The sequence below is a fragment of the Carcharodon carcharias genome, chromosome 15 (assembly GCF_017639515.1).
Source record: "Carcharodon carcharias isolate sCarCar2 chromosome 15, sCarCar2.pri, whole genome shotgun sequence".
NCBI classification, from domain to species: Eukaryota; Metazoa; Chordata; class Chondrichthyes; order Lamniformes; family Lamnidae; genus Carcharodon; species Carcharodon carcharias.
Window position 1 is genome coordinate 39,041,061 of NC_054481.1, and position 26,911 is coordinate 39,067,971.

The 26,911-nt window shown below is 41.9% G+C and overlaps 1 protein-coding gene across 2 annotated transcripts in view; it reads right to left on the bottom strand.

Annotated features, from left to right (window-relative positions):
• The window catches only part of tbl3 (transducin beta like 3), a 66,914-nt gene extending 44,962 nt beyond the window's left edge, over positions 1 to 21,952 (bottom strand). Inside the window, exons 1-9 of one of the 2 annotated variants that reach the window (XM_041207314.1) lie at positions 21,818 to 21,952; positions 17,325 to 17,376; positions 16,129 to 16,224; positions 12,829 to 12,876; positions 10,277 to 10,418; positions 10,039 to 10,123; positions 9,625 to 9,795; positions 9,004 to 9,079; positions 6,429 to 6,525 (exon numbers count right to left, since the gene is read on the bottom strand). In XM_041207314.1, the coding sequence (XP_041063248.1) occupies positions 6,429 to 6,525; positions 9,004 to 9,079; positions 9,625 to 9,795; positions 10,039 to 10,123; positions 10,277 to 10,418; positions 12,829 to 12,876; positions 16,129 to 16,224; positions 17,325 to 17,376; positions 21,818 to 21,849 (799 nt within the window). In that variant the 5' untranslated portion in view covers positions 21,850 to 21,952. The remainder of the gene's footprint in view (positions 1 to 6,428; positions 6,526 to 9,003; positions 9,080 to 9,624; positions 9,796 to 10,038; positions 10,124 to 10,276; positions 10,419 to 12,828; positions 12,877 to 16,128; positions 16,225 to 17,324; positions 17,377 to 21,817) is intronic. The other variant, XM_041207315.1, reaches the window with a different exon arrangement.
• Between the last annotated feature and the right edge of the window lie 4,959 nt (positions 21,953 to 26,911).

A 26,911-nucleotide genomic window follows, 5' to 3' on the forward strand; every position in this document is an offset into this window, starting at 1 on the left:
GGGTAAATAAAGTCAAGGAGTTAAATGCGTGGTTCAAAGAGTGGTGTTGAAGGAATGGGTTTCAGTCCATGGGGCACTGGCATTGGTATTGAGGTAGAAGAGAGCTGTTCTGGTGGGATGGGCTTCACTTGAACCGCACTGGGACCAGTGCCCTGACAAATTGAATACCTAGGGCTGTAGAGAGAGCTTTCAACTAAATAGAGGGGAGGAGGGTTCTGGAGAGGGAATACATATGCTTACAAAGCAAAAGGATATGGCAGCTTTGCAGGGCAGCTATTTAGGTAATGATATCCAGAGTGTGACAGGAAGGGACAGAGTGTACAAACATTTAAAAAAAAGCAGCAAATAGGACCAAAGTGTGGGGGGGGGGGAAGATGGTAAAAAGGCAAAATTAATGACTCTTTACTTAAATGCACGTAGTATTCGAAACAAAATAAATGAATTAACAGCACAAATTGAGGTTAATGGATATGATCTTATAGCCATTATGGAGACGTGGTTACAAGGAGGTCACAGCTGGGAACTAAATATTCAGGGCTATGTGATTTTTTGCGAGGACAGGCAGGAAGGAAAGAGTGGTGGGGTAGCTTTGTTATTATGCGATGGAATAAGAAAGATAGCAAGAAATGACCTTGGATTGGAAGATGTAGAATCCACATGGGTGGAATTAAGAAATAACAAGGGGAAGACGACAATGATGGGAGTAGTCTATAGGTCTCCTAACAGTAGCTATACTGTAGGACAAAAAATAAATCAAGAGATAATGAGGGCATGTAATCATGGGTGACTTTAATCTTCATATAGATTGGGAAAATCAAATTGGCCGAAGTAGCCACAAGCAAGAATTCACAGATTATATTCGGGACAGTTTCCTAGAACAATATGTTATGGATCCAACCAGGGATCAGGCTATTTTGGATCTGGCAATGTGTAATGAGGCAGGTTTAATAAATGATCTCAAAGTAAAAGATCCCCTAGGAAACAGTGACCATAACATGGCAGAATTTAGCATTCTGTTTGAGTGCGAGAAACGGGTCGGAAACAACTGTGCTAAGCTTAAATAAGGTAACTACAAAGGAATATGGGCAGAGTTGGCTGGAGTGGAGTGGGAAAGGACTTTAGCAGAAAAGATCGTTGATGAACAGTGGCAGACGTTTATGAAAATAGCTCATGACTCACAACAAAGATATATCCCAGTAAGAAAGAAGGATTCTAGGAAGGGGATAAACCAACCATGGTTAACCAAGGAAGTTAAGGATAGTATCAAATTGAAAGAAAAAAGATACAATGTGGCAAAGATTAATGGCAACCCAAATGATTGAGAAAATTTTGAAAACCAACAAAAGATGAGCAAAAAAATAAAGAGGGAGAAAATGAACTTTTGAGGGTAAACTAGCAAGTAATATAAAAACGGACAGTAAGAACTTCTTTAAATATATAAAAGGGAAGAGAGAGGACAAAGTGAACATAGGCCTCTTAGGCAACAAGACTGGGGAGATAATAATGGGGAGCCAGGAAATGGCAGAGGAGTTGAATAAATACATTACCTCAATCTTCATAGTAGAAGACACTAATAGCATTCCAAAAATACCAAATAATCAAGGGGAAAAAAGGGTGGATGAAATAAATACAATAACTATCACTAGAGAAAAAGTACTAGGGAAACTGATAGGGTTAAAGGCTGAAAAGTCCCCTGGATCTGATGGGTTTCATCCTAAGATATTAAAGAAAGTAGCTAAACAAATAGTGGATGCACTGGTAGTAATTTTCCAAGAATCTTTAGATTCTGGAAAAGTCCCAGAAGATTGGAGAACTACCACTGTAACATCCTTATTCAAAAAGGGAGGGAGACAAAAAACAGGTAACGATAGGCCAGTTAGTTTAACATCTATCACTGGGGAAAAATTAGGGTCTACTATAAAGGATATGTGACAGCAGAGCATTTAGAAATGCATAATATAATCAAGCATAGATAGCATGGCTTCATGAAGGGGAAATCATGCCTGACAAAATTTATTAGAATTCTTTGAGGTGCCATCAAGCAGGAAGATAAAGGGGAACCAGTCGATGTAATATATTTGGATTTCCAAAAGGTGTTTGTTAAGTAGCTTAAGGCTACTTAATATGATAAGAGCCCGTGGTGTTGGGGGGTAGTATATTAGTATAGATAAAGGATTGGCTGACTAATAGAAGACAGAGAGTTGAGATAAGGGGGGCATTTTCAGGATGGCAAACTGTAACTAGTGGAGTGCCACAGCGATCAGTGCTGGGGCCACAATCATTTACAATACATATTAATGACTTAGATGAGGGAAGTGAATGTGCTATCACCAAGTTTGCTGATGACACAAAAATAGGTGGGAAAAAAAGTGGTGAGGATGACACAGAGTCTGCAGAGGGATACAGACAGGTTAAGTGCATGGGCAAAAACTTGGCAAATGGAATATAATGTGGGAAAATGTGAAGTTATGCACTTTGGCAGGAAGAATAGAGGAGCTGAATATTATTTAAGTGGAGAAAGACTGCAGAAAGCTACAGCACAGAGGGATTTGGGAGTCCTCCTGCATGAATCCCAAAGAGCTAACATACAAGTTCAGCAGGTAACAGGGAAGGCAAATGGAACGTTGGCCTTTATTTCAAAGGGAACGGAGTATAAAAATAGGGAAGTCTTGCTGAGACTATACAAGGCACTAATTAGACCACACCTAGAATACTGTGAACAGTTTTTGTCCCCCTATCTAAAGAGAGATATAATGGCACTGGAGGCAGTCCAGAGAAGGTTCACTAGGTTGATCCCAGGTATGGAGGGATTTTCTTATGAGGAGAGGTTGAGTAGGTTGGGCCTGTACTCATTGGAGTTTAGAAGAATGAATGAGAGGCGACTTTATTGAAACATAAAACATTCTTAGGGGGCTTGACAGAGTAGATGATGAGAAGTTGTTTCCCCTTGTGGGAGAGTCTAGGACCAAAGGGCATAAACTCAGAGTAAGGGGTCGCCCATTTAAGACAGAGGTGAGGAGGAATTTCTTCTCTCAAAGGGTAGTGAATCTGTGGAATTCTTTACCACAGAGGACTGTAGAGGCTGGGTCGTTAAGTATATTCAAGGCTGAGATAGACAGATTTTTTAATCAGGAAGGGAAACAAGGGTTATGGGGAAAAGGCAGGAAAGTGGAGTTGAGGATTCTCAGATCGGCCATAAACTCATTGAATGGCAGAGCAGACTCGATGGGCTGAATGGCCTACTTGTGTTCCTATGTCTTAGGGTTTTATGGTAGCAGCACACGAGCCAAATTAAGGATGCAGGTGGATGATATTATGGAAGTGGAAAGTAAGCAGCCTTTACCAGCACAGGGTTGAATCGGAGATGCTGAAGTTGCAAAAAATTGGATTCTGCCTGAGTGAGTGACCAAGGATATGGATGGAATCACTGGTGAGGATATACAGTTTTTGATGGTACAGAAGACAATAGATTTGGTCTTCCCATTGCTCAACTGGAAGAAATTGCAGCTCATCCAAGCTTTAGATGGTGGACAAGCATTCCAAAGACACAGAGGAAGTGGAGGGATTTAGAACGGGGTGGGCGGTGAGACTCAAAAACACAGTGATAATGGACTCGGCCTCAGCAAAACAACCAAAAAGTACGTGAATGGACACACAGAACGGAATTTTCCTGGCTCCAGGTGGCAGGAGCAGATGCAGGATAGAGGGTAGGGTGGGACTGGGAAAATGCCAGGGAGTTGTGCAAAGATGGCTCCCCAACACAGTCACATTCTGGAGGAAGCTTTCCAGCAGTGGGAACAGCAATGTCTTGGCTGCCCGCTGAACTGAGGGTGGGCAGCCAGTTTAAATGATTAAATGAACCAATTAATAAGTTTAAGATGAAAGCAAAATACTGCAGATGCTGGAAATCTGAAACAAAAAACAGAAAATGCTGGAAAAACTCAGTAGGCCCAGCAGCATCTGTGGAGAGAGAGACAGAGTTAACGTTTCTAGTCGGTATGACCCCTTCTTCAGAGGGTCTTTAAGAGATTTTCCTGGGCCACTGGCATTTTTTCAGTGGTGGAACAGCCCTTCCCGCAGAATGAGGAGAACGCCAGCTACATGGAGGCTGCTTCCCCTGTGGCTACGTGGGGGGCCATCAAAGCCAGAGGTGCCATGCTACAGTGGTGGGACCCCTGGCACAAAATGACGTTCCGCGGCCCCAGTGCTACTGGAGGGGTTTCACCTCTGCCTGCTTGGCCCACATAAAAATTGATTAAGTGTTCACCCTTCCAGGCCATTCCAAAATGGAGGTCCATGGTGTTCTCGCTGCAACCTCAGTCACTGCCACCTCTCAGTGGAGCTGCCGGGGCTCCAGAGCTGATTTTTACAAATTTAATTTACAGGATGTGAGCGTTGCTGGCAGCATTTATTGCCCATCCCTAACTACTCTTGAGAAGCTGGTGGTGAGCTGCCTTCTTGAACCGCTGCAGTCCATGTGGTGTAGATACATCCACAGTGCTTTTAGGAAGGGAGTTCCAGGATTTTGACCCAGTGACAGTGAAGGAACGGCAATATAGTTCCAAGTCAGGATGGTGAGCGGCTTGGAGGGGAACTTCCAGGTGGTGCTGTTCCCATCGATCTGCTGCCCTTGACCTTCTAGATGGCTGTGGCCGTGGGTTTGGAAGGTGCTGCCTAAGGAGCCTTGGTAAGTTTCTGCCTGGGCCAGCAGTATGGATGGCCCCATATTTAATTGGCCACCTTCCTGCCTGTTGACTCTTAGTTACCACCTCGTGCCAATATCATGGGTAAGTCCTATCTCCCGCCCGGGAGTGATGATAGAACTTCCACTGCTTTGGCAACATCTTGCTCAAGATCTCGTGTAATGCTGCACATAGGGAGAGATGACCATGTGCCGTTTTAGGGGAAATGGGGTTAGTGGAGTTGGGATAATTGGACCAGGTCACACACATGTAATGCAGCCCCTAATCTTAGGACATATATTCCATCCTTATATTCAATATGGTACTTTGATTTTGTGTTCTAATCAAACACCAAAACATATGAAAATATGGGAAGCAGGGAAATAAACTTGCTTGGAACAGGAAGTTCTCCACAATACAACCAGAGAAAATGGCAAAAAGCAAAGCTGATGCTCTACAGCTCCACCACTGGGTGAATACAGGGTTGTCCAGTTTACAAAGGTCATTTCCATTATCAATCTGTATACAGGAAATTATGGGAAAAGGGGAGACCAAAAGAGTGAGATAACAAGAAGTAAAGTTTTTGATACAGGAAGTGCAGACAAATAAAGTTTTATAAAATATATTATAGATAGATTTCAGGCAAAAAAGTTGCTGAAAGGTTGAAACTGCAATCTGCTATCAACTCAACATTAACTTGCACTAAACTGTTGTGATTCACATTATAAACAATATAGTTTGTAGTGTAGCCTAGGGTAGGGGTCGGCAACTATGGCATGCATGCGGGATGATTTGAGTGACTCGCACTGCTAGTCCAATCAATGGCACAAAAAGTTCTAAAGAAAAAAATACTTGGTCACCTGTTTATCCTGGGAAGGTTATGTTACATTGATAAAAGATGTACAGAATTTAAATAATAAATGTGTTGATTCATTACTGGGATATTTTTAATTTACTGCTTACATTAGTGTCACGTAATGTAGAGCAGTGCACTGTGTTTGACGCTGTGCGGCCCTCCGTTGTGATTTGTTTCATTGTAAATTGAGGGGTGCATTTGACAAAATGTCAGCTCCTAAGAAAGCAAAGTTAGGTGTCCGTTAATTTCCGCCTTTCTGGAATGATGAGTTTGGATTTAGTCAAGAGAAGGATCACGCTGTCTGTGCTTTGTGTTGTGAAAGTGGTAGGATCTGAATTTTAGTTTATTTTTAAAATGAAGCTTCTTAATCATTTTAAAAACCTCATTCACGTTACAAACAAAAATAGTTCAATAATATATAGGGACCTAATAAACATTAAAACGTATTACTGGCACGCAAAACCTTAAATTAGGGTGAATAAATGAAGACTTAGCATGCCACTTCTGAAAGATTGCCAGCCCTTGCTCTAGGGTGTTTATTATCAAACATCAAATATAAGGTGCAACAAATACAATAAGCAGGTAATTTCTGGAACTGCCTTGAATCGTTAGTAACTTAATTTGGTATAATTTGATTTGGTTACCACAAAGTGAAAATTTTAAAACATCTGGGCAGTATGGCAACTTTTAAAACAGAAAAATATTTACAAAATAAGTTTTAGAGAATAGCAGGCTTTTTGATTAATCCATTTGTGTCATTACACTAACTGAGACAAGGGTGCTCAGTGAATTGCAGTCAGTTCCCCATCTTTCCTTTTTATCATGGGATAGCTACCACAAAACATTCTGACTGACTGGTTTGCTCACCATCTAAGACACCTGTTACCTACCTTTACTGCCTGCTGTGATAAAATGAAGTTCTTTGCTCGTCACCCCCAAGGCAGTGAAATCTTCATTCCCTGGTAGTAACATTACTGCTTCCACAGTCTATCATGTCTCAAGAGAAGATGTGCAAAGAAATTAGAAAATCGGTGAAAGGATTAGCAACCTGTTCTTTGAGAAGTTACTGAGAAAGAGATTTGCACGACAATTACTGTCTAAGGAAACTTTGTACAGAAATGGCTTTCTAAGAGTGAAGAATGGATTACATATTTGTTCTACAGGATGAATATCAAATCCATTTCATTTAAATAAAAGGAGTAATATATACATTTTGGGTGAGACAAACAGCCTTACAAACTACACAAGGAAGCCACCCAGTGGGCAAACCAAGCAATAGCATTGGGTGTAACCAAGGGACAACTGTACTGCACCCATCTCCCTACTTGAAGACAAAAATAGAATTACCTGGAAAAACTCAGCAGGTCTGGCAGCATCGGCGAAGAAAAGAGTTGACGTTTCGAGTCCTCATAACTCTTCCACAGAACTGAGTGAATATGAACATATTCACTCAGTTCTGTGGAAGGGTCATGAGGACTCGAAACGTCAACTCTTTTCTTCTCCGCCGATGCTGCCAGACCTGCTGAGTTTTTCAAGGTAAGTCTGTTTTTGTTTTGGATTTCCAGCATCCGCAGTTTTTTGTTTTTATCCCTACTTGAAGAGTTAGGAGTGATTTTTGGCAGCACATTCAGGCACTAAAGATCCTTTAAGATGACCAAGACAGGGTCTTGAGCTGAAAGGTCAATTTAGCCAGTGTTCAGCGCATGATACATCTTGGGAAAGGGAGTTGAAGCATGCACTAGGAACAGCTGCCCAGAAGCTGATAAAAACAAAAAACTGCAGATGCTGGAAATCCAAAACAAAAACAGAATTACCTGGAAAAACTCAGCAGGTCTGGCAGCATTGGCGGAGAAGAAAAGAGTTGACATTTCGAGTCCTCATGACCCTTCAGCAGAACTGGGTGAATCCAAGGAGAGGGGTGAAGCTGGTTTAAGGGGGGGGGGGGGGGTGCGGTTGGGTGGGGGGAGAGAAGTGGAGGGGGGGGTGGCGTGGTTGTAGGGACAAGCAAGCAGTCATAGGAGCAGATAATCAAAAGATGTCACAGACAAAAAAACACAGAGGTTCTCTGTGATATTACCTAAACGAATGTGCTAATTAAGAATGGATGGTAGGGCACTCAAGGTATAGCTCAAGTGGGGGTGGGGGTCATAAAAGATTTAAAAATAATGGAAATAGGTGGGAAAAGAAAAATCTATATAAATTATTGGAAAAAACAAAAGGAAGGGGGAAGAGACAGAAAGGGGGTGGGGGTGGAGGAGGAAGTTCAAGATCTAAAGTTGTTGAATTCAATATTCAGTCCGGAAGGCTGTAAAGTGCCTAGTCGGAAGATGAGGTGCTGTTCCTCCAGTTTGCGTCGGGCTTCACTGGAACAATGCAGCAAGCCAAGGACAGACACGTGGGCAAGAGAGCAGGGTGGAGTGTTAAAATGGCAAGCAACAGGGAGGTTTGGGTCATTCTTGCGGACAGACCGCAGGTGTTCTGCAAAGCGGTCGCCCAGTTTACATTTGGTCTCTCCAATGTAGAGGAGACCGCTTTGGGAGCAGCTGATTGTGTCAATTAAATACCTTCTAGCACTCATTAAAAGCAGCGTTCATTGAAGAAACTGCAAACATTTTGGTGGCTAGTATTTGTCCTTAACATGATCTCCTGATAGTGACCAGCTGTTTGGGAGTAAAAAAGGTGTTAATGTGGAGTATTTTGCAATATTTTGCAATAAGGTGCTACTTAAAAGGATAGTCACATTTCATGTTCATACCTACTGTGAGACTAAGGAAAACCTCTAAAACACACTGGGATACTTACTGGGGCACTTTCCAGGTTCTACAAATGCTCTATCAACATTTATTCTGGAAATTCTGAGGGCTTCACCTAAGAAGAGTACTGTGCAATTCCACCTACTGTACACCTTATAGGAGTCATGGGCATCTTCCTAGGGTGCCTTGGTCTGAATGAGGAATGGGAGGAGGACACAACGCCAAATGGAACAGCGCCAGCTGCTGCAGGGCAGAGAGCCAGGAGTGTGAGGTGACGTCCTCCCCCCATTGTAGGTCTGGGACATCCCTCCTCCTCTGGACATCTCCGGGAGGCCTATGCCACGTCTGGGAACCTATGCACCCTCTCCCTCGCCCCTGTGCCATCTTGTTATGTGTCATTGTGTGTCAGACAGAGTACTCCATACCTTCATGAAAATTGTGCCTAATCAGCATTTGAGTGCCAAACCTGCAGGTGTGAGATTTAGCACCTCTGTGCCAATTCAAATTAAGGTCATCAACAATTAGGACATGTCTCATTAGCACTCCACCCTTAGGTGCCTGTTACCACCCTGAGGCCAAATAATCATCCAAGTGCATGTGGGGGAAAAAATATGCCCAGCTAAGAGTACACAATTCATAAAGGAAGGATTTTTTCTATTTTAAAACTTTTCCAAGTTTAAAAATAGTTTCATTAGAAATCATATCAACTCACCTCATACACTGGAACTGTTCTCTGTGACTTGTAGGTTTTCAAGTCCCATACAGTACATATTTTATCACGCCCAGAGCTGAATAAAACGAATAGTTTTATTATACTAGAAACAATAAGTTCAATCTTACATATTTTGCAGAACATCTCTTAAAAGGTCTTTGTACTTTCAAATTCACATTAAAAACTGCACTGGTTTTCCTTTCATATAGATCATTCGGTTGTTAAAACTAACTTTAATTTCTTTATAGTCTAGCATCATAACTACATTGGCCATAGTGTCCTGAAGCAACAGAGAATAAAAATTATCCTGAAACCTGCTGCAAAGTACTTGAGCAAGGACAGGGCTGGGGGAGAGTGAAAACATCAGAGGGAAGGAAGCTTTGGAACAAATGTACAATTTTTAAACCAAAAGGACTCATACAAACAAGAAAAATAAATGAGTAAATTTATCTTGCAAAAAAACCGCAACTTAGAATTGCTCACAAAGCTGAAGATAATGATTGGTATCCATTTCTTACTTCTGGATAAGACACTATATACGCCTATTTGTTCAACGAAAACACAAGATTATTCACACCAGGCTATATATTACAACAAAAGTGTGTGTAAATTTCACAGTACCTGACAAGTGTATTTCCATCTGAAGTGAAAGCCAGTGAAGTCACAGCACTATAGTGAGCATCCAGCACCACAATACATTTACTGGTGTTCAGGTTCCAAAGCCGAACTTTATAGTCCATTGAAGAAGAAAATAGCTGAAGCCGTGATATATCTGGATGAAATTCAACCAGGCTGCAAAGAGAAAGTGAGGAAGTGCCAAAAGACAAGGAAAGTAGAATCAGTGTAATCCTATTTAAGTTTACGGCAAATGTACGACCATCTCACCAGGCAGTGATTGGGATAAGTACTTCTTTGCCTTTTGAAACTTACATACAAACAGTTTTATATTTTTTTCTTAATCTGTGCTTGGCATACATTACAATGCACCAACATACAACAATTCTAATATTTAGTCACATAGTTAATTTTTCTTACTGAACAATTCCAGAGGAACCCTTCAGATTGTGTGTGCAATACTGCTTGATAACATCCCAAATCTTGATTGTGCTATCACATCCTCCTGAAAAAGTTGACAAACAAACCATGATAGTTTCACTGCCTTTCATCGGAGTAACATTTCCAGCCAAATGTATCAGGTTGACCTACTGTGCAATCCACAAGGTCACTTTTGCACATAGCAACATAGAATAGATAAAAGGATATAGGGATATACCTGTAGCCAATAAAGTTGAGGTAGAGTCAAAAGCCATGCTGGCCACAGGACTAGTGTGAATAGCTTTCCATGTACGAGTACACATTTTCTCCTTCCAGTCCCATTGTTTCAGGAGTAATGCACGACTACTCGTCACCAGTATCTGCCAAGCAACACATGGACATGTAATATTAAGCATCATGTTGACAAATCTGATAGATTCTTTCAGGAGGTGACAGGTATGGTTAAGTGGGGGTAATGCAGGAGAATTGGGTATAAGGACTTTTACAAAACCTTTGACAAGGTACTACACTGTTGGAGTAGATTTAGAGATATAGGATGAGGGGGGAAATTAGCAGTTTAGGATTAAAAGATAATTTGGAGGGAGAAAACAGACTACAGGTGCTAAAGGCAATGTCTTCTGTTCTGGGAGGGTCTCTGGGATCACTTCTGTTTATTGCGCACAACACTGATTTAGATATAGGACTAGTGCAAGGATTCCTAAACCATAGGCTGTGACCCCCATTGGGGTCGCGGGTTGAGCAATTGGGATCACAAGCTCCCCTTCCTCAGAGGCAACAACGGTGACTGTGGAGTGGAGGCTCTGGTAGGACGGTCCTGGGATCAGCTCCGAGGCTCCATGAGAAACGGGCACTACCACTCAATCTGGGGTCATGCAGACTGTCAAGTGTTAAAATGGGGTCCCAGTGGGAAAATGTTTGGGAAGCACTGGAGCAGAAGGATGGTATCCAAATGCTGACAATCCAAAAATTGGAAGCAGAGTAAATAATTCCAAGGACCAACAGAAGCTGCAAAGAGGTCTTGATAAGATGGAGGATAATGCTAAAAAGTCCAAAATAGAATTCAATTCCACCCTCCGTAGATGAAATGAAAGGTGTTCAGCATTGCCTGCCTGAGAGTCAAGACAAAAGTGTGCCAAGTCCTCAGAGTTGCTCAATGCTGATGGTGCCACATTAGCATTCCATACTGAGGAGCACCTTCAGCAACAAACAGATAGACTCTCTCATGCCTGTAAAAGGTTTGGTTTGACCATCAGCATCAGGAAGGCAAATGTCATGGTCCAGGATGCATTGGTAATGTGATGCTGGAGGTTGCTGATAGCTTCACATATCTGGGCTCCACAATCTCTAGCAATCTGTCACTTGATGCTGAAATCAACACACACACCCCAAAAGCTGCAGCTGTTATGTCCAAGCTGAGTAAGAGTGTGAAGCAGAAACCTGACTGAGAATATCAAACTGCGTGTCCACCAAACTTGCAACCTCAGTACACTCCTCTACAGTGGTGAGACCTGACAACATAAGCTGGGATGGAGAAAAGGATGAACAGCTTCAACCTTCACATTCTTAGATGTATCATCAGCATCTCTTGGCAGGACAAGGTCACCAACTCAGGTGTCCTGGAGCTTGCTAATTACATCAGCATACACTTATTGCCATGTCAACAATGTCTGCATTGGCTTGGCCACGTACATTGGATGGATGACGGCCGTATTCCAAAGATCTTCTGGAGGGTGAACTGGCCCCCAGGTCACGACATCCTGGACGTCCATTCCTCCACTACAAGGGCACCTGCAAGTGAGATATGAAGGTGATGGACACTGGCACAGACAACTGGGAGACAGTTGCCAAAGGCCATGACTTCTGGAGGCTGTCTGGACAGGCACTGGAAGAGGCGAGGCGGAATGGAAAGCTCAGCTGGCTGAGAAGGTGACCCAAAGAAAACAGAGACCAGCGAATCCTGTACCTTCTCAGCCCACTGCCTTCCTCTGCTGCAAATGCGACAGAGACTGTCATGCCAGAGCGGGCTCCTGAGCCACACCAGGCGATGGTTAACACGGAATTGCCCACCAAGGTGCAAACCATTGTCTCACGAGATGTAAGGCTGCCAGAGAGAATTCAATGTCAGTAACAAGGAAGTGGTACATTTTGCTCCTTCAGGTTACATCCCACAAATAAAACTGCTGGGGTAAAAAAAACAGATGAGAATGTTCAAATAGGACTAGCTTTGCACTAAATTAAGATTTGAGCTGAGATTGCAGCAACCTTTTAACCAAGAGGGTGGGCTACAGACCCAAACCAGAATCCTGCCAAAGATGCTCCACAATCAGTCCCACTGAGCACAGCAAGTCCAATTGGCAATGTGCAGATTCAAAAGTTCACAATATATTCATCAGCTGATGATGATGCTGAGTCACATGCAGTTTTTCTCATCTCGGTAAATGATGGGTTAATTAATATGCTCACTGAGGGGAAATAACTCAGTTACAGTTTCAAGCATTTTATTCCCTCTTTTAAAGAGCCCTTTATCATCCCTACCAGGTGGGTCTTCTAATAAGTCTGCTCTACAACCATCCATTAGATAAGACACAATAAGTTGTCACAAATCTTTCATTTTGTAGGGAAGCTTTTATCTGCCTCTGGTGAAATGCCTATGCTAATGTCGCATATGAACTAATCAGATTTAACAATGTCAGGCTGCACTACGTAATCATATATCTTTTACTAAATTATGGTTACAAAGAGCAAAAACACTTTCTTTCCAGTAAATACCTCATCATCAGGGCTGACACTGAAGCAGGTAATATCTTCTTGATCCTCCTGCAAGGCAGAACAGAGAAATCTTAATCAATTCAAACCAAACTGCATTCATGAAACCAGCTTGTGTAGTTACCCTATATACACAATAAAATATATGAAAAAAAGCAACAACTGGAAAACATTTTTTTGGGCCACAACTACAAAGTTTTGTATAAGCCTTGAAGTGCCACTTTGATTAAGGAACAATAAGTGACTATGAAACTTTGTGCAAACTTCACCATCTGTTACCCTCTGATAGAAACAATCCTAATTAATTCAGCAACGGACAGGCAGCATATCAATAATAGTAAGATATTCAGAGGTAAAATTTCTGCAGCGTTCACCTGATCTCCTGCTGTAGGTATTGGTTGGTTACATCATTTTGGGAAGGTGTCCACTTAAGTTACAGCTGGTTATCAGGAGAGCCTCAACGGAAATTCCAGCATTTGCCTTTTAGCCACATCAGAGGCCACTTGGAGAGGCAGGCATTAATCAGGGATAGTCAACATGGCTTTATCAAAGGAGGTCATGTCTAACAAATTTGACTGAATTTTTTGAGGAGGTGACTAATTGTGTAGATGAGGGTAGTGCAGTTGATACAGTCTACATGGACTTCAGTAAGGCTTTTGGCAAGGTCCCGCATGGAGGCCTGGGAGAATTGTCAAGGTGGTAAGAGCCCTTGGGATCCAGGGCAATTTGGCAAATTAGATCCAAAATTAGCTTGGTGGCAGGAGGCAGAGGGTGATGGTCAAAGGCTGTTTTTGCGAATGGAAGACTGTGACGAGTGGCGTACCGCAGGGATCGGTGCTGGGACCCTTGCTGTTTGTAGTGTACATTAATAATTTAGACGTGAATATAGGAGGTATGATCAGTAAGTGCGCAGCTGACATGAAAATTGGTGGTGTAAATAGTGAGGAGGAAAGCCTTAGATTACAGGACGATATAGATAGGCTGGTAAGATGGGCAGAACTGTGGCAAATAGAATTTAATCCTGAGAAGTGTGAGGTGATGTTTTTGGGAGGACTAACATGGCAAGGGAATACACAATGAATGGTAGGTCCCTAGGAAGTACAGAGGATCAGAGGGACCTTGGTTTACATGTCCATAGATGTCTGAAGGCAGCAGCACAGGTAGATAAGGTGGTTAAGAAGGCATTTGGGATACTTGCCTTTATTAGCCAAGGCACAGAATATAAGAGCAGGGAGATTATGTTGGAGCTGTATGAAACTCTAGTTAGGCCACAGCTGGAGTACTGCGTGCAGTTCTAGTCGCCACACTATAGGAAGGATGTGATTGCACTGGAGACGGTGCAGAGGAGGTTCACCAGAATGTTGCCTGGGCTGGAGCGTTTCAGCTATGAAGAGAGACTAGGGTTGTTTTCCTTAGAGCAGAGAAGGCTGAGGGGGTTCCTGATAGAGGTCTACAAAATTATAAGGGACATAGATAGGGGTAGTTAGGAAGAAATGTTTTCCCTTAGTGGAAGTGTCAATAACCAGGGGGCATAGATTTAAGGTAAGGGGCATGAGGCTTAGAGGGGATTTGAGGAAAAGTTTTTTCACCCAGAGGGTGGTTGGGATCTGGAACACCCCCTGGAACACCATCTGCCTGAGGGGGTGGTAGAGGCAAGAACCCTCACAACATTTAAAAAGTATTTGGATGAGAACTTGAAATGCCATAGCATACAGGGCTATGGGTCAAGTGCTGGAAAATGGGATTAGAATAGATAGGTGCTTGATGGCCGGCATGGATACGAAGGGCCGAAGGGCCTGCTTCTGTGCTGTATAACTCTATGACTCATTGTCAATAATCACACAGGTAGTGATCAATTCAATCTGATGGGATGATATCTTTTCGGTTCACTGAAGGGTTCAATCTGAAATATTTGACTGTGCATCTGGAAAATGCCGTGAAACTTTCTTCTACATTTAAAAGGCACTATATAAATTCAAGTTGTTGAAGAACTCAATGTGAAAAAGGTTTGCCTCAATCTAGCTGCTACCATGTTTGGGCACACAGCACAAAACCCTCCCAAAATTGCCAATCTCAGTCAGAGGAATTTCTAAATTTGCGGATAATAACAAATTGTGGAAATTTTCAATACTGAGGCAACTGTAACAAATTAGAGGAAGACAGGAATAAACATGCACAATGACGCAAATGAAGTTCAGCACTGGTAAATATGAATTGGTACATTTTGGTAGGGAGGTCACTTAATGTAAGATGCAAGACTAGGCGGGGTAAAGGAACAAAGGGATCTCAGAGTACAAATACATCACTACAAGTTCCGCCACATGTTAACAAGGCTATCTAGAAAAGGAAACCAAGCACTAGGCTTTATTTCTAGAGGGATAGAATTGGGAAGTTATGCCAAACCAGCATCAAACCTTGGTTAGACCACACTTAAGAGTATTGTGTATAGTTCTGGTGACCATATTGTAAAAAAGAACATAGAAGCACTGAGGAGGGTGCAGAGGCAATTTTCAAGGATGATACCAGAATTGTCTGGATATGGGCATCAGGAAAAGATGAACAGACTGAGTCTCTTTTCTCTTGAAAAACGAACGTTGCAGTGACCTAATCAAGGTCTTTAAAATGGTTTTGATAGAATGGATTGAGAGAGAATGTAAGATAGTTACAAAGAAATCCAAAAGGGAATTCAGGAGGAACGTCTTTACCCAAAGAGTAGTGAGAATGTGGAACTCGCTACCTTAGTGAGTGTTGAAGCAAATAGTATAGATGCATTTAAGGAGAGGCTGGACAAGCATTTGAGAGAGAAGGGAATAGATGGTTATGATGGTAGATTTAGATGAGGAAAGACAAGAGTGCAGCATGGACTGGTTGGGGCGAATGGCCTTTTTCTGTGCTGTACATCCAATGTATGTAAAATGGCTTTTGGAAGAAATAGAAACAGGTCACATGGAAAATCTAAAGGGAAGACTTTGAATGTCTGTGCTGAGGTATACTAGTGACATAGAGTTTAGGGAAATTTGGGCTCTGCATTTAACATTATACTGAACTGGAAGTGTGTAATAATGATAAAGTTGTAAACGAAAACTTCTCCATCGTGCAACACTAACACATTGCATACTAAGCACAAAATTAAGGAAATGTAAATAAATAGAAACAGAGTCCTTTGATGGTATATTATGGAAAGTTTCTATTGGTACAGGAGTGGAAGGTCTTGGTTTGCATCACATTCTGCACAAAAAGAAAGTATCAGCAGCACCAAGAGTGAGGAATAGAAAGACATTCATACCAAAGTAAATTCCATACCTGCTCAATACTCTTTGTGACCTTTCCTGTTCCAATATCAATGACATTGACCTTTGTTCCACAAGTACAGAACATGTATGTTCCATCTTTATTGATCTGCATGGGAAGAAGTAGAATATATTTGAAGTAACACATTTCAGAACAAAGGGAAGCCGTTTCCACCTCCAAATGGACAGCAGGGGCCCAAAGTCTGTCAAAATAAGCTAAGAAATGGATGTTTTATTTCTCTTCTTTAGACAGAATGTAAGACATATCAAACATAAATTAAGTTAATCAAACAAAAATCAAAAGTGAAAACAAATTAAGACAGAAAAAGGTAGAGAAAGTTAGAATGAAGAAAATGCTAATGTTACATTCAGGCTATAGTTCAATAACTTGTTCTTACTGTAATTTTTTTTGTTCTTTCATGGGATGTGGGCATCACTGGTAAGGTCAACATTTGTTGCCTTTCCTGAATTGCCCCTGAACTAAGTGACTTGCTAGGCCTTTACAGAGGCAAGTTAAGAGTCAACCACACTGCTGTAGGACCTGGAATCACATGCAGGCCAGACCAGGTAAGGATGGCAGATTTCTTTCCCTAAAGGACATTAGTGAACTAGATGGGATTTCACAACATTACTGAAACTAACATTATGTTTCAGATTTATCACCTGAATTTAAATTCCACCAGCTGCCAAAGTGGGATTCAAACCCACATCCCCAGACTATTAGCCTGGGCCACTAGATTACTGTCCAGTGACATTACCATTACACCACCATCTCCCCCTATGATGTTTCAGCATCATAGCGCAGAAATGAAGAGCCTGTAAAATCAGCACTACCAAGGCTGTTTGGTTGCCTTTCAACTTCTTCCTCTTCCAATTTTTTGTAGATCCCCTTTTTAGTACAAGAAATGTTGATGATGGGCTACATAACCATCATGAATAAATGTCCTTTGATACAGTTGAATCACATTATACAAACATGCCAAGAAATTCAATGGATCCAGATCTTAAAATGAGTAAAACTTGCTTAGTTATAACATATTCATCAAATTATTGATTTGCAATTATTTTACATCACATTTATGAAATAGCAATATCAAAGTTGTATGACAGAATCCTTTGCATTTCAATATTCTGTAGCATTTATACTAAACATTCTTAAGAGTTTAAACATTAACGAAAATGTTAAATTTGCAATAAATTAAAAAATACCTGCACTTTTCCACCTTTGTAAAATGGTTCAATTTTGCTGGAAACAGCATAGCTGGAAGAGATTTAAACTTTGAGTTAAACACGGATTGAGAAAAACAGTAATTTAGTGAACTTTTGCATTTGACTAAAAGAAGGGAAAGGAAACATCTTTTAGCCTTCCGAAGGTGTACTTTCAAGGATTTCAAGTTGTGGGTCACTGTCCTCTTAACTCAAGGTTCAAGTCTATTGTCAGCCAATTTCTTCATGCTCATTTTGCTACACAGAGCTCCAAATGCCTTGGATGATACAGGTTCATTATTCCTAAAGCGCAAGAATGCCTGCAGATATAGAAAAGCAGTCTCAATGTATATCTTTAAGTTGTTTCTTCAGTTCTTTCACTACATTCAGTTGGCCCTGTACAACGTTACCACCAGGATCTCAATTAATGAGCATTACATTTTCAGGTTTTTAATTCAGATATTTCTGTTGGTGAGCACTTATTCCCTATAAACTGCCTTTGCCTGCCCAATTGCTAAGTAATTGGGAGAAATTCTAGGGATCAAACTGAAAGCCTTCAATACTATGTTTTAATTACTGATTATATCGTATGATTCTCACTTGATTTTCCTTAACTTCAGAAGTCAGTAGAATAGACACTTAACTTGATGCTAACTTAGGTTACAAACAGTCCAACAGATTTCTTAATTAGTAAATGGAGGTGGCAGAAGGACACATTGCAGTGATCACAGATTTAACAATCATGCCTTGAAAACTAGAAAATTAACAGTCACTCATACTCTGCTAATCAACAATGTAAATCGGGCCAGACACCACAGAAAATGCTCTCCATGGCTCAGTGCCATCAGCAACGCCTCATAGTAGCAAGTTGCAAAAAGCACAGACATATGGCAGGGGAATTTTAATCTACCAGGGTGGGTGGGCTTTTGTGTGGATGACGTGCTAAAACACCAGAAACTGCCAGCATATCAGGGCGCAGGATCTGCTGACTTCCATTTCTTCAGCACATGGTGAAACGGCCATGGGACAAAAGGATTTTTTTTTTATTCATTCATAGGATGTGGGCTTCGCTGGCTGGGCCAGCATTTATTGCCCATCCCTAGTTGCCCTTGAGAAGGAGGTGGTGGGCTGCGTTCTTGAGCCACTGCAGTCAATGTGGTGTAGGTACACCCATAGTTTGGAAGGGAGTTCGGGGATTTTGACCCAGTGACAGTGAAGGAACGGCAATATATTTCCAAGTCAGGATGGTGAGTGACTTGGAGGGGAACTTCCAGGTGGTGGTGTTCCCATCTACCTGCTGCCCTTGTCCTTCTAGATGTTCGTGGTCGTGGAGTTGGAAGGTGCTGTCGAAGGAGCCTTGGTGAATTCCTGTAGTGCATCTTGTACATGATTCACACTGCTGTGCATCAGTGGTGGAGGGAATGACTGTGGTTGTGGTGCCAATCAAATGGGCTGCTTTGTCCTAGCTTCTTGAGTATTGTGGAAGTTGCACTCACCTAGGCAAGTGGGGAGTATTCCATTACACTGCTGACTTGTGCGTTGTAGATGGTGGACAATCTTTGGGGAGTCAGTGAGTTACTCGTTGCAGGGTTCCTAGCCTCTGACCTGCTCTTGTGACCAGCATATTCATATAGCTAGTCCAATTCAGTTTCTGGTCAATGGTAACCCCTAGGATGTTGATAGTAGGGGATTCAGTGATGGTAATGACATTAAACATCATGGGGTGATAGGTGGAATCTCTCTTGCTGGAGATGGTCATTGCCTGACACTTGTACGGCGAGAATGTTACTTGTCATTTGTCAGCCCAAGCCTGGATATTGGCCAGGTCTTGCTGCATTTGGACTTGGACTGCTTCAGTATCTGAGGAGTCACGAATGGTGCTGAACATAGTGTAATCATCAGCGAACATCCCCACTTCTGACTTTATGATGGAAAGAAGGTCATTGGTGAAGCAGTTGAAGATGGTTGAGCCGAGGACACTACCCTGAGGAACTCCTGCAGTGATGTCCTGGAGCTGAGATGACTGACCTCCAACAACCACAACCACCTTCCTTTATGCTAGGTATGACACTTAAATGGGATAAATGTTTATTAACTGTAGTTCTAAACTAAGGATTCGGACTTTAAATCTGTGAGTACAAATTTGACAGGCTTGTAGAACTCCCCAGATTAAACATGGCGAAGGACTGTATGAATTGACTGGCCTAGGCAATTGACTGGCAAGAAAGGCTTTTGCTCGCAGGAATGGAAGGGCTTGCTGTGGAAGTCATTGCCAATACTTTGGTCTGCTACCTTAAAGTTTTTGCCTTTGATCAGCACTTCCAATCCGTCAGCTTTCACTACACCACGGGAGCATCCTACGCAGCTCTACCTTGGACCTCTGATGAGGAACAAGAGCAGCAGCAGTGACAGCAACAGCAGCAGGAGCCGTACCAACAGTAGCAGGAGCCGCATCAACAGTAGCAAACTTCTCCTCATCCACCTGCCGCTATTCAGGACAGAGCGCCAGATCACAGGAGGTGAAACCCCCAACATAGGACATAGAGGCAGGGAATGAGCTTCTCAGGCATGACTGAGCACTAATACCTCATGATGCTCAAGCTTGCAATCAGATGAATGTTGACATTTGCAACTCCTGGAAGATGACTTCCTTCCAGGAGGGCCAACTGGCCACACCTTGTCAGTAGTGGTCAAAGTCACCACAGATCTGAATTTCCTCACCTCCAGCTCCTTCCTGGTGACAACTGTCAAATCTCAGAATATGCAGGCGTTTTTAAGTTTCCAATTCCTTGCCAGCCTATCCTACCGCGAGCAGCTCCGAAGGTTAAAATCCAGCCCCTAAGCCAGAGTTTCTTAAAAGTTGGGTGAGTCTCAAAGTTCCACCTTTAATCACTTGAATAGTAAACTGTCCTAGGCATTTTGTATTATACTTTCTCCACACACATATATATAAAATCTGGTAGGAAATTTATCTTAACATACCATGCAGAAATTGATATGCTAACCAGGAACACCCATGCTGCATTCACAAACCTTATTGTTATAATTTACAGATCTAAAAAGCTATCTCACCAGTTTTCTATCCACCTCCCATTTTTTTAAATCTCTGTAGGCAGTGTAATCTCTGAAGAAACTGAGGCCATTATACAACAGGCTTAACATTGATGCAACTGTTTATGCATTGCACTGGTGCTGAACTGTGTTAGGTATATCAGAGTCATGGGTCCATCCTGATTTGGAAGTAAAGTAGAGGGAGACTAGGCCCTTCAGAGATTCTCCTTCCGCTTCACCCCAGTCAGATAATCCAGCGACTAACCATTTAGGCTGCATTAAGACTATAACTGCCACATTGGTGCGAGGCAAAACCTTTTCACACCACACTACAGTTGTAGTGCAAATGCATCTTGTAACTAGATACAAACATCAGTAGCACACCCACATCACAAAATCCATAAATTTTTCTTTGCTGTAAGAACTTTGATTCACAATTAGTATTTCTTTATCCCAAATAGTAGTTTAGGCAGTTCCCAACCCTTTTCTAAAATGTTTCTGTCGACATGGCACTCGACTTGCCTCTGCCCTGCGTCTACACTTCAGCTACAAGAGGCTTTAATATCACAAAATTGCCAATTGTTAAAAGGCAAGGTTCAAAGGTTGATTGTTCAAAAGACAATCCACTTAAATTATTTAATCTCACTAAACAAATTACAATCTCACAATGGAAACTTCTGAATGTTTTTTCCTCCCAGCTCAGAAAATAAAGGAGTGCATTCAAATGCCCTGTTAAGCACTGGTGTGGACTGATTTGGGTCTTGTACCAATACTAAATTGGGGTCTAAATCAAAAATAGGAGCCCGACCTGACACACGAGGGACCAACTACTCAGAGGGGGTAGTTTCAAAGTTTCTGCTTTATACTAACTACACCAGTTAAAGCTGTTTTACATCTACACTTAAATCTACTCAACCTCAATTTAACTGTGGAGAAGCCTGGGGTTCTTCTCTCCCATTTGCTAAACATCGAATTTAATAGCGGGGGAAAGACCAAACAGGTCTAAATTATTCAAACTACAAAATGCACCTCCTATCGACAATGAAAATGTTGCCTCAGGATCAATTACATACTTTTCATTTAAACCTGATAGATTCCTACACACGCCTTACTTACACAGTCCCAGCAGCTCAGACCTTAGCTACCTCACATCGTGAATACTCAGGGTCTGTGTGTGGGGGATCATGCTGACTTCATTAAAAGCAGCCACGATTTAAGGTACACTGAACCGGCTTAAAGTAAGTTTTTAGCAATCACAGTTCCACAGCACCGCGACCAACATGGGAACAAGATTCTCATTCCCGGCCGATCAGAATCCAACTGAAGAACCTGGGACTGAGCTTTATCTTTCCGACTGCAAGGGAAGGAGGAGATATGAACCCAGGATCAGGAGGAAGGGGTGCCTCATTCGGAGGGTCCAACAGCGAGACTGGGGCCACACTCACTTTGTCTTGAACTGTATTGCGGTGGCTGCCATGGCCCTGGTTCATTCCGCTGGGTTGAACTCCCCCCTCCTCGTTCCTCAGGCCGCCATCTCCCTAGCCCAGCACGTTTCCAGTTCCACACCGGCCGCTTCCGGCGCACGGCATAGACGTCACAGGCGGTGCTCTGAGCATGACGCAGCCTCATCCCCATAGCAACAGCACACAGTGAGTAATGGCTCCACTTTAATCTGTGTGAGATATAAATAGAAACATGGGCCCTTTGAGCCTGCTCCGCCATTCAATATGATCATGGTTGATCCTCTATCTCAACGTCATATTCCTGCTTTCTCTTCATATATCCAAAAAATTATCAATTTCTTGAATATACTCAGTGACCCGGCCTCCACAGCCCTCTGTGGTAGAGAATTCCACGGGTCGACCACCCTCTGAGTGAAGAAATGTTTCCTCAGCTCAGTCCTAAATGGCCTGCCCCGTATTGTGGCCCCTGGTTCTGGACTCTCCAGCCAGGGGAAACATCCTCCCTGCACCCAGCCCAGTTATGGGACTTTGCCCACTCTGGGTGAACGTATTCCTGCAGGTGCCTCATATTTTTCATCACTGTACAGGAGGCCATTTGGCCCATCCAGCTTATGCTAGCCCCTCGGAAGAGGTTTTCCCTTTGCCCCACTCCTGCTTTTTCCCCATCGCTCTGCAAAAATGTTCCCTTTCAAAAGGGAATTGGATGTATGCATTTCTAGGGCTAAGGGTAAAGTATGGAGAAGTAGGACTAATCAGATACATTTTGCTCAATAGGCTGAATAGCCTCCATCTGTGCTGTATCATTCTATATTTCTAAATATATATTCAATTCTCTTCTCAACATTACTATTGAACCTGTTTCACCTTCAGGCAATAACACTCCAAGTCAGAACAACTTGTTGCATAAATTTATCCTCATTTTCCCTCTGGTTCTTTTTTCAATTATATTATTTTTATGTCTTCCAGTTACATACTCTCCTGCCACATACTGAAAACATTTTTTCCTTATTTACTCTATCTTACCTGTCATACCATGGAAAATCGGTCCTGATCCAGAATTCTGAGCTTGTCAGTGGTTCACAAACCTCTCACAGCATGTGAAGACTAGCACAAAGGCGATGGACAGCAGGCTTCAGTCACTCCCATTACTGCAACTTATTTTGAGTTGTGGAAGAGAAAAATGGCAAATTGATGAAGAAAGAAGTCTCATTTAGTGCAAACCAACCCTTTAAACAACACCAGCTTCACCTTAAAATTTTATAGCAAACTGAATCAGCATTTTATGTTACATCCAAACATATGTCCATACCCATCTTTAAACAACCCTTGAATGTAATAATAAAACAAACCTCAAGCTTTAGTTGTGCAACTCTTCAAGCCCGTTCTGCCATTCAGTTAGATCATAGCTGATTTGCAAATCATCTCATAAAATGCAGACGGTTGTGCAGACTTGCATCTTCCTTCAACTATCCATTGCCACCTTTAACTGTTTTGCTTCGTGTATATGAGTACATCCGATCCATGTTGTGATGTCTGAAAAGGCATTTTTGCATTTTGTCTGGTGGCTTCAGCACACATCGACAGCACCGTAACTTTGGTTAACTAACCTACTCTTTAGGTGTCTTGTTCACAAGTTAGTGTGGGAACAACAGGATTGCAAAGTTGCTGGTGCACACAAATATCATGTGTGTACAAAGATTTCATCTGCATTCTTCAATAACCTCAGGAGCTATCAGATAGTGTGAAAGTTTAAATTTTTTTCAGTAAATGTTCACAAACAGATTTAAGCCTAGACACAATATCTGTCAGCATGAAATTATGACAAGTGGCATACGTGGATGTGATTTTTTATGTCAGGAGACCATGAAAAAGAGGGCATTAAAATTTGGTTCACTTTACAATAAAATACATTTCTGGCTTTTTATGTTTGGTCAGGTAGTTGCATGCAAAAATCCATCATCCTTCAGAGTTTAAGTCAAGCTAAATTGAAATACACACAGGGGTAGATTGAGAGGTTGACTTGGAATGCACAATCCTTTCCCTTAGGCTTAGGAACTTATCACATTTACGTAGAATTACATAAATGTACAGCACAAAATCTGGCCAGTTGTCCAGTCGGTGTCAGTGTTTATGTTCCATACAAGCCTCCTCCCGTGTTCTTCATCTAACCTTATCAGTATAACCTTCTATTCCTTTCTCACTCATGTGAAACTTTTATCCTATCAGTCTATGCCCCACATTGTTTTAAATCATAGTATCTGACAGCATAGAAGGAGGCCATTCAGTCCACCAGGCCTGTATTGGCCTTTGGAAAAAGCAATCTATTTCATCCCACTTCTCTCTTTCCTTCCCCCGCCACCATATCAGATGTATGGATGTTTTTTTAAATTGACAAAATTAAAGTTCCTCAGCCTCAGTAATCTCAAACCTAATATCATAAGATCATAAGCAATAGGACCAGGAGTAGGCCAGGTGGCCCACCGAGCCTGCTCCGCCGGTCAATATGACCACGGCTGATCTGATTGTGGTGTTCAGTCCACTTTCCTGGCTGCCCCCCAAAACCCTTGACACCCTTGTAGATGAAAAATCTGTCTAACTCAGTCTAGAATATATTCAATGACACATCCTCCACTGCTCTGAATTCCAAAGACTAACAAACCTTTATAAGAAGAATTCCTCCTCATCTCTGTCTTAAATGGGAGAGCCCTTATTTTTAAACTATGCCCCCTATATCTAGGTTTCTCCACAAGGGAAAAAATTCTCTCAGCATCCAGCTGGTAAAGCATGGTTAGAATTATATATGTTTCATAAGATCAACTCTCATTCTTCCAAACTCCAATGAGTATAGGTCCAACCTGCTAAACCTTTCCTCATAAGACAACACTTTCATCCCAGTGATCAGCATAGTGAACCTTCTCCAATAAAGGTATATTCCTCCTGAAGGAGACCAAACTTGTGCCCAATAATCTAGGTGTGGCTCATCAATGTCCTGTACAGTTGTAGCAAGACTTCCTTACTTTAATACACCATACCTTGTGCTATAGAAGCTAACATTCCATTTGCTTTCCTAATTATGGGGAGGGATGGCGTAGTGGTATTGTCACTGTTCTAGTATTCTAGAGACCCAGTGTAATGACCTGTGGAGCAGGATTTGAATCCCACCACGGTAGATGGTGAAATTTGAATTCAATAATAATCTGGAATTAAAAGTCTGATGATGAAACCATTGCTGATTGTCAGAAAAACCCATCTGGTTCACTAATGGCCTTTAGGGAAGGAAATCGGCTGTCCTGACCTAGTCTGGCCTACATGTGATTCCAGACCCACAGCAATGTGGTTGACTCTTAAATGCCCTCTGAACAAGGGCAGGGATGGGTAATAAATGCTAGCCTAGCCAGAGGCACACACATCCCATGAACGAATATAAGAAAAAACTTGTTGTACCTGCATGCTGACATTTTGTAATTTTAAAAATTATTTCATGGGTTGTGGGTGTTGCTGGCCAGGCCAGCATTCATTGTCCATCACTAATTGTCTTTTAGAAGGTGGTGGTGAATAACCTTTTTGAACCAGTACAATCCATGTGGTGTAGCTGCACTTTCAGTGCTGTTGGGCTTTAAGTTCCAGGATTTTGACCCAGCGACAGTAAGGATTGGTGATGTAGTTCCAATTCAGGATGGTATGTGACATGGAGGGGAACTTGCAAATGATGGTGTTCCCATGCATCTACTATCCTTGTCCTTCTGGGTGGTAGAGGTTGTGGGTTTGGAAGGTGCTGTCGATGGAGCCTTGGTGATTTGCTGAAGTGCCTCTTATTATTGGTGCACACTGCTGCCACTGTGTGTTGGTGGTGGAGGGAGTGAATGTTTTAGGTGGCAGCAGGCTGCTTTGTCTTGGAGGCATTGAGTTCCTTGAGAGTTGTTCATTCATTCAGACAGGTGGAGCATATTCCATAACTCCTGACTTGTGCCTTGTAGATGGTAGACAGGCCTTGGGAGCTAGGTGGTGAAGTACTCAATGCAGAACTCCTAGCCTTTGACTTGCTTTCGTAGCCACAGTATTTATATATGACTGGTCCAGTTCAATTTCTGGTCAATGGTAACTCCCAAGTCATTGATAGTGGGGGGGTTCAACTCACTCACCCAGACGGTTTGGAAGTTAACACATGAAGGACCACTCATAGATAATGGTAGCGCTATGTAGCACAATGATTGCATTGTGTGCATACTTAAATTATAACGCAGTTGTCATGACCAGCAATAACCTCTGATAAATATCTTAACAATGAGTTAGATTCATGGATGCTGAAGACCAAGTGAGCTGTGGTCCCCTTATGAGTAGAGATATTCATCATATTTCAAGACTGGCAATAACGTATTATCCTATTCACTTATGTCAATATATTGGTGACCAGTCTAATCTGTTAAAGTAAGCAGTTTGTTGACAAGTGGGTGATACATATATTGGGACATATTAACTATTGGAGATCATTTATATGCAAAATATATTAAGTATTCAGTATAGTCTGATTTATATAAGTGCGATCAAATGAAAGAAGAAAGACCTGTATTTATATTGTGCCTTTCATGACCACAGGACACCACAACCTGCTTTGCAGGCATTGATGTATTTCTTGAAGTGTATAGTTACTACTGTAGTGTAGGAAATGTGGCATCCCATTTGGGTGCAGAAAGTTCCCAAATACAGAAAATAAATAAAAAACAAGATTTGTTTTAGGTTTTGGTTGAGAAATAAAAATTTGCCAGGACAACATGAAAGCACTCTTCATTGAAGAGTGTTGTGGCGTCTTTTAAACCCACCTAAGGGGGCAGATAAAAGTTTCATCCACAAGATGGCATCCCTGACAGTGTAACATTCCCTCAGAACTGCACAGAAGTGCTTGCCTAGATTTTTTGTGTTCAAGCCTGCGGAGTGGGATTTGAACCCATCATTTTGTATCATTCTGACTCTGAGGTGAGAGTGCTATCTCTGACAATAATAAATGTAAATATCATAACATATAAATACATATATAACTATTTGTAACAACAAAAATTAATTAAAGTATGTAAGTAG